Source organism: Aethalodelphis obliquidens, unplaced genomic scaffold, assembly GCF_003676395.1.
Source record: "Aethalodelphis obliquidens isolate GAN/ISIS:26980383/991018 unplaced genomic scaffold, ASM367639v1 scaffold36, whole genome shotgun sequence".
NCBI lineage: Eukaryota > Metazoa > Chordata > Mammalia > Artiodactyla > Delphinidae > Aethalodelphis > Aethalodelphis obliquidens.
In genome coordinates this window covers 2,042,376-2,059,954 of record NW_020837980.1, presented here as the reverse complement: position 1 = coordinate 2,059,954, position 17,579 = coordinate 2,042,376, and the positions used below count along the sequence as shown (strand labels likewise).

The following is a 17,579-nucleotide window of genomic DNA, read 5'->3' as shown; positions in this document are numbered from 1 at the left end:
AAAACTTAAGAAAACCAAATGTCCATCAATAGAGAAATGGTTAAATGGTGATATACACAGAAAGTGGAATGTTATGCAGACAGTGAGATAGATTATGCGTAGTTGAAATGATAAGATATCCTAGGTATAGTAATGAAAATGAGGCTGTGTAGACAGCATGTTTGGTAGGACTCCATTTGTCTTAAAAGATGAGGTTTTATCTACGTATTGGTGTTTTTTTATATATAGAAATTTTCTGAAAGAAAGGTAACAGTAGGTACCCCTAGGGAGTTAGATATTGGAGATGGACAGTAGTAAGGGCTTCTTAGTATATGCTTGATTTTTTTTAATTTTATTTTTTACAGTGATCATGGGTTACTTAGAATAAAGAGCTAGTTAAAATAAGTAAATGCAGAAAGTAATTGTCTCTTAAGTGTAACAAACAAAATACTAACTATATTGGATGGAATGAATTTCTGTTGAACACACCAGAAAATTTTATTGACATTTGCCATATTTATTATTACATCTTCCTCTGCTGTTCCTCTTATCCAAATCAAAGATGAAGCTTTCTCTAGTCTGAGGTTTCAGGAATTTTGCTAGACATAGTCAGCATTGGTGATAAGGTAAACTAAGAAAATTATCTTAGAAATTCTGACCTGGCAAAACAGATTTTTAATAAAAGATCTTTATTTCCTACAGATTCCTGACATTCAAAACAGCTGGCTTTTAATACACTGCTACTGCATCAAATCAACAATGAACTGGAATGCAAAATCAGAGAGTGTCACCTTACCACCACAGTATCCTAAAAAACAGGCATCTTTTTTGGAGCAAACTTTAGTAAACACACTTACCACAGCATCTCAAAGTTCTTTAAACCATCCTGGAAGTAACCAAGAACCGTGCCTATTTCTCAGTAATTTAAATCCAGTTTCACAGCCGCTGCTCAACATCAGAAATTATAAAACTCCTCAACAAATCCCTATTTCTGATATGCATAGTGGGACCATTGTGACCTCACAAACTTCAGTAGAAAGAATAACATATGCAAATGTTAAAGGACCCAAACAACCAAATCACGATTTGCAAATGTCTTCAGGAGTTACACAGGATGTATGGTTGAACTCACCAATGAGGAATTCTATGCTTTCTCATACAGGGGCAACTATATCTCATCAGACTGGTTTAGGAACGAATACGCCCAATGTACGTGCACTACAGAATCAATTTCTAACATCAGATACCTATTCCATGCAACTACAAATGATCCCTTCTAATTCTGGAAGAGTTCCTATAACTTACCAAGGAAACCCGAGACTTAACCTACCTGTATCAGAGCAACAGGTTGATTGGGCACAGCAGTGTGCATCCAGTGGATTGACTTACCCAGATTACAGGCCCCTTCCAAAGCAATATAGTTACTCATCACGAAGCTTTTTGCCGGAGCCTACTCTTCAGAAACAAACCCCTATGTCATCTGTATCATCACAAGTTAAAAATAGTCAATCTCCAAATCCTGCCCTGACTTTACAGTCAAAGCAGATTGCAACTGTACCGTCATATCAATATGCGGTTACTCAAACTGACAGAAGACCTCCTCCTCCTTATGACTGTAGGTATGCAAGCCAGCCTCTGCAAAGTACTCAGCATGTTGTTAAACACACTTCTATGGAAGTTCCTCAGAGTCAAGAAATGCACTTACCTGAAATGAGGAAAGACTTTTGTAGAGGCTTTCAGCAGCAGTGGCAAAACCTTAATGAAAATTTCAGCACAATGGGAAATTCCTGTAACTTGAGAGTAAATATCAATCAGCCTTTTAATGAACCTGTTAGATCTTACGTGGATGGTGTTCAGGCTCTTACTCAAAATAATCAAGAGAAAAGAGTGGATTCTCAAAATCTAACTTCAAATCAAGTACTGGACACAAGTGCCACAAAAGAAAAGTTAGTGAGGGATATTAAAACATTAGTAGAAATAAAAAAGAAGTTTTCGGACCTTGCAAGGAAAATTAAAATTAATAAAAATCTTTTGATGGCAGCAGGTTGTATTAAAACAACTAATACCTCTTACAGTGAATCAGCTCAAAATTGTGGGTTGTCTCTGAAACAAACTGCCAAAATCCAGTCTGGACCACAGGTAACCCTAGGCCCTCCAGATACTGTGGAGGATAAACCACCAACAGTAATGGAATCTGCAGAAGAAACAAATAGAACACACAATACATTGAATTCCAACCTTCAGGACAGAAATTTTAACCAAGTCAGTTCTGTTTTACTAAATTCTGGCTGTTCGCAAGTTGTGAGTTCTTTAAAGACGTCAACTGTTGAGATTACCCAGGCTATATTAAATAACACCCAGTTTTCATCAGGAAATTTAGTCAACGTTGCACAAAATGTGCCAACAAATTCTGAAGCAACTTCTCTTCCTCAGTCTACATCCTTTGAGGAATATGTTTCAAAGTATCCAAATAAAAATAGGCTGATTCTCAGTTTACTTGCATCTGGAAATAAAACTCAGAAGAAATTATTAAAAGATACTAATGAACGTATTCATGATTCTAAACTGCATAGTTTTGAAATGAATCCAAATATCCAGAACACTGGTAACCAAGTGAATTTGAAAACCATGGAAACTCCAGGTACTCCAACTACTTGTAATATAAATGCCAAGATATCAAACAACTCTTCTTGCTTTGAGCATAAATCCTTCAATGGAATGTCTTCTAAAAGTGACTCTCACTTTTCCATGGACTTGCTAGCAACATGTCTGTCTTTGTGGAAAAAGCAACCTTCAGAACCTACGGAAGAAAAACAGTGTAATGAGTCAAAAAAACCCACAGCAGCAGTTGGAATTTCAAAGCCTGCGGACATCTGTGAGAAGAGTCCATTTTCAGCTGTGGTAAATTCTCAGAATAAAATTGTAAACAGCTCACAAGACACAGTTTTATCAACGGTAGCACAGAATTATGAGTCTTCAGGAGCAACTACTACAAAGGGGATTGCTGTAGTATCACCCTTAATTCTTTCAGATGTCAAAACATTGTCTGTCAAAGGTATAACACCTGAAGCTTTACCTGAAACAATGTATCCAGTTATTAAAGAAGGCAGTGTTTGTAGCTTACAAAACAAATCCTCAGAAAATACTGCTGCTTTGAACGTTAATGAACCAGTGACAAGTACCACAAGCACCAAGATTTTCCCACTAATTCAGAAGGATAAGCAAAGTGAGTCAACTAATACTAATTCAGAAGTCACCCCTAATACCAATCAAGGAAAGCATAACAAATTAGAACCAGATATCCAGTATCCTGTGAGTGATCAGCAAACCTCATATCTATCAAAGGACAGTGATATTGTGGGCAGAGATGTATTACAGATTGGCAGTATTTGTTCTCTTGTTGAAGGTGATACCTCTTATAATTCCCAAATAGCAGAGATATTCAGCTTGCCCTCTTTGCAAAAGGTTGAGCCACAGAAAGCTCTACCCAATCACCAAGTAATGAATAGTAGACAAAATGAACAATTTGACAATATCACTGGGAATAAAGACGTTGACTTTCAAAAAGATAATTTTGTACAGTGCACAGATGTTTCACATAAAATAACTGATCAGTCAGAGTCACTGCAACCCCCAGAACCATCGACTTTGAAGTACATTGGAGCAAAGAGAGGAATTCCAGAGGAAAGCAGTTTGGAGCATATCACTAAAAATGAAAGCATGGCTAATGATATGTGTTCACCAGCTGCTATTCAGCGGGATAGTTACCCTCAGGAAGCAGCCCAGGATCCTACAACAAATGAGAATCTCGAAGATAAGACATCGATCTTATACCTACATGATCAGCTGTCAGAACTTTTAAAAGAGTTTCCCTATGGTATTGAACCTGTGAACGTGCATGAAGGTTTTGTGGTCCAACAAATGGCACACCAAATCTCAAAAGCTCAAACTTGTAATAAAACTGGTTGTGACTGCAAAGACTCAACAGACCAGATACAAATTACAATATTAAATTCAGAGCAAATGAAAGAATTATTTCCTGAACAGGATGATCAACCCAACGAGGTAGACAAACTGACAGAGCCTCAGAAAGAAAAGCCTGTCACAAAAGAAGGGAACCAGTGTGACCCACAAGCACATGCAGTTGAAGAAACCTGTGATTCTGTAATACTGGATTCAGAAAAAGATGATGTCCGTTGCTGTGCATTGGGGTGGCTCTCTATGGTTTATGAAGGAGTACCTCAATGCCAGTGTAATTCCACTAAGAACTCAACTTCAAAGGAAGAAAAAGGGAAAGATCCACGTTCTCCTTTGGAGACTAACGGTTATAAACAAGAAGAGAGAACCTCTGACAGAGATGTTCCTATTGCATTTAACAGTCCTCCAAATAATCAGCTGAAGATTCCTCTGACTTGTCCAATAGAGAAAAAATATTTTCCTGAAACAGAGCAAGACAGGAATATAAAAGATAAATCCAAATCAGAACATAACAGCTCATTAAGGACAGAACAAGAATTATCTGGTCACTTTTTATCTAAAGGTGATAAAAAGCCAGATTCTTTGCAGAGTCACAAAAGAAAAAGAAAACTGCAATTTCATGAGGTAACTTTTCACTCCACTAACAAAACTGCAAAATTTTCTCAAGAGAGCCTGCAGAGGAAGCTCATGGCACAAAACTTACGACCACTAAAACCAAAGATGGGTTTTTTGACGAGTAAAAATAAAGATTTGCATGTGAAGAATGGTTCTTTGGTACAGTCAGTATCACCGGAAAAGAGAAAATTGAAAGCAGGTGGCTCTAAACAAAAAGTTTTGGAAAAGAAGTTAGATGAAGGGAGCATACTTGATTCAGAGATAAAGAAGAAGAAATATGATAAACAAGAGCAGAATAAGAATGTGGGAGGTGGTGCATTTAAATTCTGTAACCTTTTCTCAACCACAGGTGAAAGAGCCAGGATTAAAGAAAAGACAGTGTCAAATGTTAAGTCCTCAGGCTCTATGGATAGCTCTAAAATTAATAGAGTTCTATCACCAAAGGAGTATTTATCAAGGCAGAAGCATAAAGAAGCATTAAAGAAAAACTACCTGAAAAATGTACCATGTGATTCTCAGTATATGAGGTCAAATAAACTTTCTACGCGAGTGGGAAGTTGTGGGAGATCAAATGAGAGACACAATGGCAGTGTACAGACCTCTAAGGAATCATTAAATACTGGTACAAGCCATGGTAAAAACCTCAAAGCCCATCATTCCAAGGAGTCTAAAACATACATTTCAAGGAATATTAAAGGAACAGTTGGTGGAAAGCAACCTGATAAAATGTGGATTGATAAAACCAAATTAGACAAAAATTTAAGTAATGTAAATAATGACGTTGAATTCAGCCAAATGGCTTCCCAAGCAAAGGATCAAAGGAAACTGTATCTGAATAGAGTTGCATTTAAATGCACTGAACGTGAGCGCATTTGTCTCACGAAATTAGACAGTTCACCCAGGAAGCTTAATAAAGAAAAGAGACCAGAAAATAAACCTAAGACCCTTTTACCTGTGAAAGATGCCACAGAGAAACTAAGCATGCTGGAGTTTAAATTATGTCCAGATGGACTATTTAAGAATACAAACCCTGTCAAAGACCAGAATGATCTGCCATCTACTCCTAGGAAGGAGCAAGCTCCTGTGCAAGGTCCAGTATGATTTTTTTGATGGTGTCTGCAACATTGTAATACTGTAGTTCAGCAAGTGACAGAGCATCTCTCCTGACTTCCCTGTAGCTAGGAGAGACTTAAATGCATTTTGCCTTTACTTAGTATTTAGTTTTCTCAGTAAGTTGATGGTTCATTGGGCAATATTTGTTTTAAGTTTGTGTCCCACTTATTTTAAATTATATTACATTCACATTAAAGGTAAGAGGTATATAAAATTGTAAGGTTTGCCAAATACAAAGATTTCCTTTTGTGCCAAGAAGTGACTTAGCACTCTTTGTGCTAAGTCAGAAAAGCATCAAGTGTACATTATTTCAGGTCTTGCCTTTGTTCATTCTCTTTTGGGACTTGCAGTTTCAAAGCCCTGTGAATTTGAAATTTTGGTCTAAATGTTAGGAGATATGTAATGTTAATGAAATCTTTTTGTACATACGGAAGTGGTTTGCCTTATAGTCATCTTTGAAGCAGTTGGTGATTGTGTTATCAGTAAAGTGGTACCTTCTAGTCTACTCATGAAGTATGCAATGGGAGGATCTTGGAAGCAGTGTTGTCCATTGTTGAGTTAACAAACCCGAATGGAAATCATGACTGTTGGTTAGCCAAAGGATAGAATTCTCAATGTAGTGCAAGATGGAAGGAGAAAATAGAGGACTCATTATTTGTGGTAGAAGGAAACATTTATGGGTTGTGGATAGTATATGTAAAACGGTGTGTTGAGAAACCCAGATTGGAAAACTAAAGGATTTGAATGGAAATCGTAGTTTCTCCTGTACTGTGTTCAGACAGTATCTGTTTGGGTGCATAAAATTACAATGTAAATAAGGTACTTTTTCTTGGAAGTTGGTAGGGATATATGAGTATATAGAGTATAAAATTCATTTTGTAAAGTACTGGTGATTACACTTGGTTCTTAAAACTAGATCCTTAGAATCTGAGGGCCTGGTTGGAAGTGGGTGCAGCAGCAGTGTGAGGTACATTCTGTCTCATGTGCCCTTAAGTATCTTGAGATGTGTTGGTGTTTAGCCCAAGTGGGAGAAACATAATTACATAATGAAGGTAAACTTTTAAATTGTGAGATTCAGGCACGTCATAGGGGAGAAAGCATTTTTCCATGCCCTTTTTAGTTATGTGTGAATATATCTGATGCCTTCTAAAATCTAATTTAGGCTTACATGGTTTTCCTTCATTATAGTACTAAAAGAGATGAATAGCAATATCTAGAGATCTGAAAATGAATATTTAAATAGTTTCAGGAATAAAAAGTACAAAAGAAGACTGGTTAAAATGTTTGACTGAGGAGAAAAGGATGCCGGAAGCCAACCAAGAAATAGGTAAAACTGTCTATTTAAGTTTTTATTTTACTTACCTGGCACTCTATCATATATAAGCTGGATTACAGTTATGGAAACTATTGTGAAGTTTGGTTTTTATCCATATTCTTTTAGAAGATAGTTCAGTGTCTGTATGAGTGGTAGGAAGACATTCTCCTATTTTTTCTGTCATGCTGTGGACAGAGAAGTAGTGATCTATTTCCTTTTAACAAGAGAATTCTCATCACAGTGACTTAAGACAAGGGGTTGGCATGCTTCTTCTGTGTAGATAGGTTTTGCAAATCATAATGTCTCTCCTAAATACTCTAACATTGCAGTGAGAAATGGCTGTAGAATAATGAATGAGCATAGGCTATGTTCCAATTAAACTTTACCAAAACTTGCTAGAGGCCGGGCTTGGCCCACAGGCATACCCTGTTAACCAACCCCTAGATTAGATTATTTGCAAGTTAGTTAATTAAATTCTCAAAACCAGGGAGACAAAGATGTTCCCATTTATCAATGAGAGGTTAGATCATTTGGCTAAAGTTACATAGCCAGTAACTCAATAGGGACTTGAACCACATCCCTGTCTTCCAAGTTTATTAAGTGTGGAATTTGAGTTATTTTGATGACGAAAGACTGATGCTCATAGTTTTTTGTTTCGGTTTGGTTTTGGGTTTTTTGGGGTTTTGTTTGTTTGTTTGTTTACTGGGAAGGGTTTTGGGCTGAGGGCCAACAAGAAAACCAGAGTTTTTAGTATCTGATTTTTAATTAGTGGAATGAATGTATTTTGTGTTTTAGGGTTTTGCATTGAGAACTGGAACCTAGGGTTCAGGAAATTTAGTTTGGGTTAATTAAATACGAAGAGTTCATAAGAGTCTTTTGAAAATCGGGAGAAGCAGAATTTTGCCATGAGCAGCAATAAAGAGAAGCAAGAGAAGAAGTGTGACAAAGGTTGAGAAGAGCTTATAAAGAATATATGTAAGCAGGCATGTAGAAATGGAGTCTTATACATTGAAGATACATAAAGGGAAAAAGAAACCTGAATGAAAGAATCAAAGGAAGAAGAAATGTGCACTCTTAATTAGAACAGGAAGACAACGGAAAGAGGGGAAAATTAATTAGTGAGAGAGTAGAAAACACACCCCTAAAGTTGGAACACAGGAAGTGAAATATGAGAAAGATGGAAATGGGTGTGGAGATTGCAGCAAGAAAGTTCCTTGGAAAAAGGGAGGGCCATAAGTTTTGCTTCAGAGAGAGTTGGGAGGCATAACTGGAATCTGAATCTGAAAATACTCAGAAGACGGATATATGCACAGGTTGACCAGAGGCTCAGGGAGCAGCATGAGCTAAACGACAGACGTGAAGATAACCTGCGGACAGGATGAGCAATAAACACTGAAGGTGGGACATCAGTACTCAGGATCACTATGAAAATGGCACAAAGCAGGGCCCAGGTGCAATGAGAGATGCAGCAGGGTGAGAGAAAAGCTAAGAAACAAGTCCAGAGCTCTGTCAAGAGTCTTACAAGGGCTTCCCTGGTAGCGCAGAGGTTCAGAATCTGCCTGCCAACGCAGGGGACATGGGTTCGTGCCCCGATCCGGGAAGACCCCACATGCTGTGGAGCAACTAAGCCCGTGTGCCACAACTGCTGAGCCTGCACTCTAGAGCCTGTGAGCCATAACTACTGAAGCCCACGTGCCTAGAGCCCGCTCACTGCAACTGGAGAGAGCCTGCGTGCAGACAAAGACCCAACGCAGCCAAAAATAAATAAAAATAAAATTATAATTAAAAAAAAAAGTCTTATGAGACTCAGGGAAATCATGAAAGACAGAACATACCAAGAGGAAGAGGCTGAAGAACTGGAACTCCCAGAGAGCTATAAAAAACACACTTTAGATAAGCAACACCTAAATTTGGTGGCAAAGGTTGGAGTGTAGATGGAGCAAGTCGTGAAGCTGTCAGGGTGAGGTAGAAGAAGAGGAGGTGACAGAATCCAGCGGAAAGCAGCTTAGAGCTGCACCTCAGGTATCAGCATTCATAACAGAAAGCTGATGTGCACGGAGAGGAATTTGAAACAGATAAAGAGTTAAGAGTAGCCGGCCTCTGTTAGCAAAAAAAATAAAGAAAGAAGAGGACAGAGTGCTTGACCCACCCAGGCAGAAAAAGGTACAAGAAAACTTATTCAGAAAGGAGTGGCTACAGCAGGAATGTGAAGTACGGGAATTCAGAATTGGAACAGCTTCTGAGATATAGAGGCACATCTAGAAATACACAGAAAAAGGAAAAGCTGGCTGGGCCCATCAAAAAAAGGGATAGCGAGGCTAATAACAGCACTGAAATAGTCTAAAGAAACAGAAAAATACAGATATTTCTTAGAACACCTAGTGCATAACAAGGCCAGAATATGCAAGCTGTACCTTCCATTTACTCTTTGTAACTGGCTTGCGTTTGTGCTTTTTATATTGCTAGTTTAGATGGCTGTTAAGAAAGTCACGTTCATAATAGTATGCAAATAATGAGTTTTTATTGGGCAAGCGTACAGGTAGAGCAGAATAGCCCTGGGCAGTAAAGATGGGGGTGATGTTAGAAAACAGCCCCCAAAGGAGAGGCAAGATGTCCTGTGTATTTAAAACTTTATAATTCTGTAGGTAAAGAGCCATAGATTGTCACACTTAGCTCTTTCCCTAATTTTTTATCCCAGAGAACAACGCATGTTTTCCGTCTCAATTTATATTGATTGTATACTAGTCACTAACATTAAGAGTAATAAAGTAAATAAAATTTTTGTTTCCTTAGATGATAATGTTTTGGCTAATTCAAGACTCTCCAAGAGAAGTTTCAGTGCAGATGGATTTGAGACACTACAAAACCCAGTAAAAGATTCAAAAGCAATGTTTCAAACCTACAAAAAGATGTACATGGAGAAGAGAAGCAGAAGTCTTGGTAGCAGTCCTTTAGAATAATTTTCAGACTTTAATTCTTCTGATGGTTCTCTAATTGCCACAAGAAAATTTCTGTCACTTTCTGTTCAAATTGTTTTTCTGGAAATACTCAGATTGCCGTGATAAAATTTCTCAGAGTTTGGTTACCATTTTAGGTTATGTATATCATTGAAGTTACTTAATTAAATTGGCTTGAGAACCTTATCTGTGGGTAGCAGGCATAAGAAATAGATGGTATTTGTCAGGGAAACCATGAATTCTGACATTATTGAACCAAGTTTACCATTATTTTAAAATGAATTATTATACAAATCTTGTTTTGAAATGCTAACTATCCATCCTAAGGGAGACCTGTGCATTACTTAAGGACTTATTTCCTCTGGGACTGTATTTTTGTTTCTAAAACTTATTAGCAAAATTTATTTTTCAGAAATCCTCACTGTGAATGTCAAAGTATATTCTTAAGTATTTTATACTGAATTGTAAACTTTTTGTCGGAGTCTTGTTTTATACTTGTTAAACTGAACATAATTTTTGGATAACATCTAAACATTACTTTTCATACTTGAAATAAACATTTATTTTTTAAAAAGTATATCTGAAACAGTTTGATTTGTGTTTGATTTCCTGCCCTCACAACAGAGCACATTTTAGAAAGGTGTTTTTAAAAGGAGAAATGTTAATTAAGCTGTCACAAGTAAATATTTTCAGGTTCATTCATTAGAAGAGCAAAAATTTACTAGGTTCAGGAAATTGCAAGGAAGGCAAAATATAACTCTTCAGATGTTTCTGGGCTTTTATGACTACTAGAAGTAGAAATGTGTTGTTTTCATAAAATCTTAATGCTACATAGTTCACACATATTAAAACTATAGTAAACTCTTATGTATATTTTATCACAAGTTTTAAAAATACATTCTGAAGACTTGAGAAGACTGGGCTTCTCAAAATATTAAATAGCATGCTTCATAAAATCTTAATGCTACATAGTTCACACATATTAAAACTATAGTAAACTCTTATGTATATTTTATCACAAGTTTTAAAAATACATTCTGAAGACTTGAGAAGACTGGGCCTCTCAAAATATTAAATAGCATGCTTCCATAGGAAAAGCCATTGTGCTCTTCCTGAGCAATGTCAGTAGAAGGATCAGTTAGAAAAGCAATGGTTGGTAGAACTGGCACCATAGCACCGGTCGAGTCAATGCAATGGTTCCAAGCTATGAATATTAGTGGTCATTATATTGGTCATTGTGTTCTTTTTTTTTTTAACTTTATTTTACATTGGACTATAGTTGATTAACAGTGTTGTGATAGTTTCAGTTGTACAACGAACTGATTCAGTTATACATGTATGTATACTTCAAATTTTTTTCCCATTTAGGTTTTTAAATAACATTGAGCAGAGTTCCCTGTGCTATACAGTAGGTCCTTGGTTATCCATATTTTTATTGGGGTATAGTGGCTTTACAATGTTGTGTTTGGTTATCCATTTTAAATATAGCAGTGTGTACATGCCAATCCCAAACTCCCTAACTATCCCTTCCCCCCGGTAACCATAAGTTCATTCCCTAAGTCTGTTAGTCTGTTTCTGTTTTTTAAATAAGTTCATTTGTATCAGTTCTTTTTAAATTCCACATATGAGCAGTAACATACGATATTTCTCTTACTTCACTCAGTCTGACTTAATTTCACTCAGCATAACAATCTCTAGGTCCATCCATGTTGCTGCAAATGACATTATTTCATTGTTTTTAATTACTGAGTAATATTCCATTGTATATGTGTACCACATTTTCCTTTATCCATTCCTCTGTCGATGGACATTCAGGTTGCTTCCATATCTTGGCTATTGTAAACAATGCTGCAATGAACATTGGCGTGCATGTACCCATTCTGACCATGTGTTTCTCCAGATACATGCCCTGGAGTGGGACTGCAGGATCATACGGTAGCTCTATTTTTAGATTTTTAAGGAACCTCCATACTGTTCTCCATAATGGCTTCACCAATTCACATTCCCACCAACGGTGCAAGAGGGTTCCCTTCTCTCCACACCCTCTCCAGCATTTATTGTTTGTAGATTTTTTGATGATAGCCATTTTGACTGGTGTGAGGTGATGTCTCATTGTAGTTTTGATTTGCATTTCTCTAATAATTAGCAATGTTGAACATCTTTTCATGTGCCTCTTGGCCATCTGTATGTCTTCTTTGGAGAAATGTCTATTTAGGTCTTCTGCCCATTTTTTGATTGGGTTGTTTGTTTTGATGATATTAAGCCGCATGAGCTGCTTGTAAATTTTGGAGACTATTCCCTTGTTGGTCACTTCATTTGCAAATATTTTTGTCCATTCTGCAGGTTGTCTTTTCGTTCTGTTTATGGTTTGCTTTGCTCTGCAGAAGCTTTTAAGTTTAATTAGGTTCCATTTGTTTATTTTTATTTTCATTACTCTAGGAGGTGGATCAAAGAAGATATTGCTGTGATTTATGTCAGATTGTTCTGCGTATGTTTTCCTCTAAGAGTTTTATAGTGTCTGGTCTTACATTTAGGTCTTTGATCCATTTTGAGTTTATTTTTGTGTATCGTGTTAAAGAATGTTCTAATTTCATTTTTTTACATGTAGTTGCCCTGTTTTCCCAGCACCATTTGTTGAAGAGGCTGCCTTTCCACCATTGCATAATCTTGCTTCCTTTGTCATAGATTGACCGTAGGTGCCTGGCCTTATTTCTGGACTTTCTAATCTCTTTCTATCAATGGACCCATTAATCTATATTTCTGTTTTTGTGCCAGTACCATACTGTTTTGATGACTATAGCTTTGTAGTATAGCGTGAAGTCAGGGAACCTGATTCCTCCAGCTCCATTTTTCTATCTCAAGATCGCTTTGCCTATTTGGGGTCTTTTGTGTCTCCATACAAATTTTAAGATTTTTTGTTCTGGGCTTCCCTGGTGGTGCAGTGCTTGAGAATCTGCCTGCCAATGCAGGAGACATAGGTTTGATCCTTGGTCCGAGAAGATGCCGTGGAGCAACTAAGCCCATGCACCACAACTACTGAGCCTGCACTCTAGAGCCCGTGAGCCACAACTACTGAAGCTCGCGTGCCTAGAGCCCATACTCCCCAACAAGAGAAGCCCGCCCACTGCAAAGAAGAGTAGCCCCTGCTCACCGCAACTAGAGAAAGCCCACGCGCAACAAGGAAGACCCAACTCAGCCATTAATATTAAATTAATAAATATATTTTTTAAAAAAGATTTTTTGTTCTAGTTTGGTGAAAAATGCCATTGGTAATTTGATAGGGATTGCCTTGAATCTGTAGATTGACTTGTATAGTATAGTCATTTTCACATTATTGATTCTTCCAATCCAACATGATATATCTTTCCATCTGTGTCATCTTTGATTTCTTTCATCAGTGTCTTATAGTTTTCAGAGTACAAGTCTTTTGTCTCCTTAGGTAGGGTTATTCCTAGGTATCAGTATTTTATTCTGTTTGATGCAGTGGTAAATGGGGTGTTGTTAGTGTATAGAAATGCAACAGATTTCTGTGTATTAATTTTGAAACCAGCAACTTTACCAAATTCATTGATGAGCCCAGTAGTTTTCTGGTAGTATCTTTAGGATTCTCTATGTATAGTGTCATGTCACGTGCAAACAGTGACAGTTTTACTTCTTTTACAATTTGAATTCCTTTTATTTCTTTTTCTTCTCTGATTGCCGTCACTAGGACTTCCAAAACTATGTTGAATAAAAGTGGCAAGAGTGGACATCCTTGTCTTGTTCCTGATCTTAGAGGAAATGCTTTCAGCTTTTTACTGTTGAGTATGGTGTTAGCTGTAGGTTTGTCTTATATGGACTTTACTATGTTGAGGTAGGTTCCCTCACTTTCTGGAGAGTTTTTATCATAAATGGGTGTTGAATTTTGTCAAAAGCTTTTTCTGCATCTATCAAGATGATCGTATGGATTTTATTCTTCAATTTGTTGATGTGGTGTATCACACTGATTTGTGGATATTGAAAAATCCTTGCATCCCTGCGATAAATCCCACTTGATCATGGTATATGATATTTTTAATGTACTGTTGGATTTGGATTGCTGGTATTTTGTTGAGGATTTTTGCATCTATGTTCATCAGTGATAATTGGCCTGTAATTTTCTTTTCTTGTGTTATCTTTTTCTGGTTTTGGTATCAGGGTGATGGTGACCTCATAGAATGAGTTTGGGAGTGTTCCTTCCTCTGCAATTTTTTGGAACAGTTTCGGAAGGATAGGTGTTAGCTCTTCTCTAAATGTTTGATAGAATTCACCTGTGAAACCATCAGGTCCTTGACTTGTTTATTGGGCGCTTTTTAATCACAGTCTCAATTTCAGTGCTTGTTATTGGTCTGTTCATATTTTCTATTTCTTCCTGGTTCAGTCTTGGGAGATTGTACCTTTCAAAGAATTGGGCCATTTCTTCCAGGTTGTCCATTTTATTGGCATACAGTTGCTTGTATTAGTCTCTTATGATTCTTTGTATTTCTATGGTGTCAGTTGTAATTTTTCCTTTTTCTTGATTTGAGTCCTCTCCCTTTTTTTTCTTGAGTCTGGCTAAAGGTTTATCAATTTGTTTATCTTTTCAAAGAACCAGCTTTTATTTAGTTAGTTAAAAAAATTTATTTGACTGCATCGGGTCATACTTGTGGCATGCAGGATCTTGGCGCGTGCAGGATTTTTGTTGCTGCGTGCAGGCTCATTAGTTGTGGCATGCGAACTCTTAGTTGCAGCATGTGGAATCTAGTTCCCTGACCAGGGATCGGGCCCAGGCCCCCTGCATTGTGAGCATGGAGTCTTGTCCCAGAACCAGCTTTTGAGTTTCATTGAAATTTGCTGTTGTTTTCTTTGTCTCTATTTCACTTATTTCTCTGATCTTTATGATTTCTTTCCTTCTAGTAACTAGATTTTGTTTGTTTTTCTTTCTCTTGTTGCTTTAGATGTAAGGTTAGGTTGTTTATTTGAGATTTTTCTTGTTTCCTGAGGTAAGGTTGTACTGCTATAAACTTTCCTCTTAGAACTGCTTTTGCTGCATCCAATAGATTTTGGATCATTGTACTTTCATTTTCATTTGTCTGTAGCTATTTTTTGATTTTCCTTTTGATTGTTTTCAGTAATCCATGGGTTGTTTAGTAGCCTATTGTTTAGCCTCCACGTGTTTGTGTTTTTTATAGTTTTTTTTCCTGTAGTTTATTTCTAATCTCATAGCGTTGTGGTCAGAAAAGATGCTTGATATGATTTTAATTTTCTTAAATTTACCAAGGCTTGCTTTGTGGCCCAGCATGTGGTCAATCCTGGAGAATGTTCCATGTGCACTTGAGAAGAATGTGTATTCTGCTGCTTTTGGATGGAATGCTCTATAAATATCAATTAAGTCCATCTGATCTAATGTGTCATTTCAGGCCTGCGTTTCCTTATTGATTTTCTGTCTGGATTGTCCGTCCATTGGTGTAAGTGGGATGTTAAAGTCCACTAATATTATTGTGTTACTGTTGATTTCTCCCTTTATGGCTGTTAGTATTTGCCTTATGTATTGAAGTGCTCCTATTGGGTACATACATATTTACAATCATATCATCTTCTTGGATTACCCCTTTATCATTTTGTAGTGTCCTTGTTTGTCTCTTATAACAGTCTTTATTTTAACATCTATTTTGTCTGATATGAGTATTGCTACTCCCACTTTCTTTTGATTTCCATTTGCATGGAATACCTTCTCATCCCCTCTCTTTCAGTTTGTATGTGTCAGTAAGTCTGAAGTGGGCCTCTTGTAGACAGCATATATATATGGGTATTGTTTTTGTATCCATTCAGCCAGTCTGTCTTTTGGTTGGTGCATTTAATCCATTTACATTTAAGGTAATTATTGATATGTATGTTCCTATAGTCATTTTCTTAATTGTTTTGGGTTTGTTTTTGTAGGTCTTTTTTCTTCCCTTCATCTTTTGTTCTCTTCTGTGGTTTGGTGACCATCTTTATTGTTGTCTTTGGGTTGCTTGTGTGTGTGTGTGTGTGTGTGTGTGTGTGTGTGTGTGTGTATTGTAGTTCTTGGGTTTGCTATTCCCATGTAGTTTTTTTTTTTTTTTTTTTGCGGTACGCAGGCCTCTCACTGTTGTGGCCTCTCCCGTTGCGGAGCACAGGCTCCGGACGTGCAGGCTCAGTGGCCATGGCTCACGGGCCCAGCCTCTCCACGGCATGTGGGAATCTTCCCGGACCGGGGCACGAACCCATGTCCCCTGCATTGGCAGGCGGACTCTCAACCACTGCGCCACCAGGGAAGCCCCTCCCATGTGGTTTTGATATAGCAGTCTATATGTTCAGGTTGTTTTAAGTTGCTGGTCTCTCTTTCTCACCTAGAGGAGTTCCTTTAGCATTTGTTGCAAAGCTGCTCTTGTGGTGCTGAATTCTCTTTAGCTTTTGCTTGTCTGTAACGTTTTTTATTTCTCCATCATATCTGAATGAGAGCCTTGCTGGGTAGAGTATTCTTGGTTGTAGGTTCTTCCCTTTCATCACTTAAAATATATTGTGCCAATCCCTTCTTTCTGGCCTGCAGAGTCTGTGCTGAGAAATTAGCTGATAACCTTATGGGAGTTCCCTTGTATGTTATTTGTCATTTTTCTGTTGCTTTTAATACTTTTTCATTTTCTTTAGTTTTTGTAAATTTGATTAGTATGTGTCTCAGCGTGTTCCTCCTTGGGTTTATCCTGCCTGGGACTCTGCACTTTCTGGACTTGGGTGACTGTTTCCTTTCCCATGTTAGGGGAATTTTCAGCTATTATCTCTTCAGATATTTTCTCATGTTCTTTTTCTCTTCTCCTTCTGGGACCCCTATAATGAGAATGTTGGTGCATTTTTTTAAAAATATTTATTCATTTATTTTGGTTGCACCAGGTCTTAGTTGCAGCACGTGGGATCTTTAGTTGTGGCATGTAGACTTCATATTTATGGCGTGCAGACTTCTTAGTTGCGGCATGTAAAATCTTAGTTGCATGGCGTGCATGCAGGATCTAGTTCCCTGACCATGGATCAAACCCAGGGGCCCTGCATTGTGAGCGCAGAGTCTTACCCACTGGACCACCAGGGAAGTCCCTGTTGGTGCATTTAATGTTGTCCCATAGTGCTCTTAGACTGTTTTCATTTCTTTTTATTCTGTTCCATGGCAGTGATTTCCCGCATTCTGTCTTCCAGGTCACTTATCCATTCTTCTGTCTCAGGTATTCTGCTTTTGATTCCTTCTAGTGTATTTTTCATTTTAGTTATTGTATTGTTCCTCTCTGTTTGTTTGTTCTTTAGTTCTTCTAGGTCTTTGTTAAACATTTCTTGCATCTTCTCGATCTTTACCTCCATTCTTTTCCGTGGTCCTGGATCATCTTCACTCTCATTATTCTGAATTCTTTTTCCAGAAGATTGCCTATCTCCAGTTCACTTAGTTCTGGGATTTTATCTCGTTCCTTCATTTGGGATGTAAACCTCTACCATTTCATTTTGTCAAACTTTCTGTGATTGTGGTTTTTGTTCCACAGGCTGTAGGACTGAAGTTCTTGCTTCTGCTGTCTGCCCTCTGGTGAATGAGGCTATCTAAGAGACTTGTGCAAGATTCCTGATGG

At 37.6% G+C, this 17,579-nt stretch overlaps 1 protein-coding gene across 2 annotated transcripts in view; it reads left to right on the top strand.

Moving 5' to 3' along the window:
* RESF1 (retroelement silencing factor 1) overlaps positions 1–10,534 on the top strand; it is a 38,573-nt gene extending 28,039 nt beyond the window's left edge. Inside the window, exons 3-5 of one of the 2 annotated variants that reach the window (XM_027129286.1) lie at positions 682–5,662; positions 6,929–7,012; positions 9,794–10,534. In XM_027129286.1, coding sequence (XP_026985087.1) covers positions 739–5,662; positions 6,929–7,012; positions 9,794–9,960 — 5,175 coding nt within the window. In that variant the 5' untranslated portion in view covers positions 682–738 and the 3' untranslated portion in view covers positions 9,961–10,534. The remainder of the gene's footprint in view (positions 1–681; positions 5,663–6,928; positions 7,013–9,793) is intronic. The other variant, XM_027129287.1, reaches the window with a different exon arrangement.
* Positions 10,535–17,579: the final 7,045 nt, after the last annotated feature.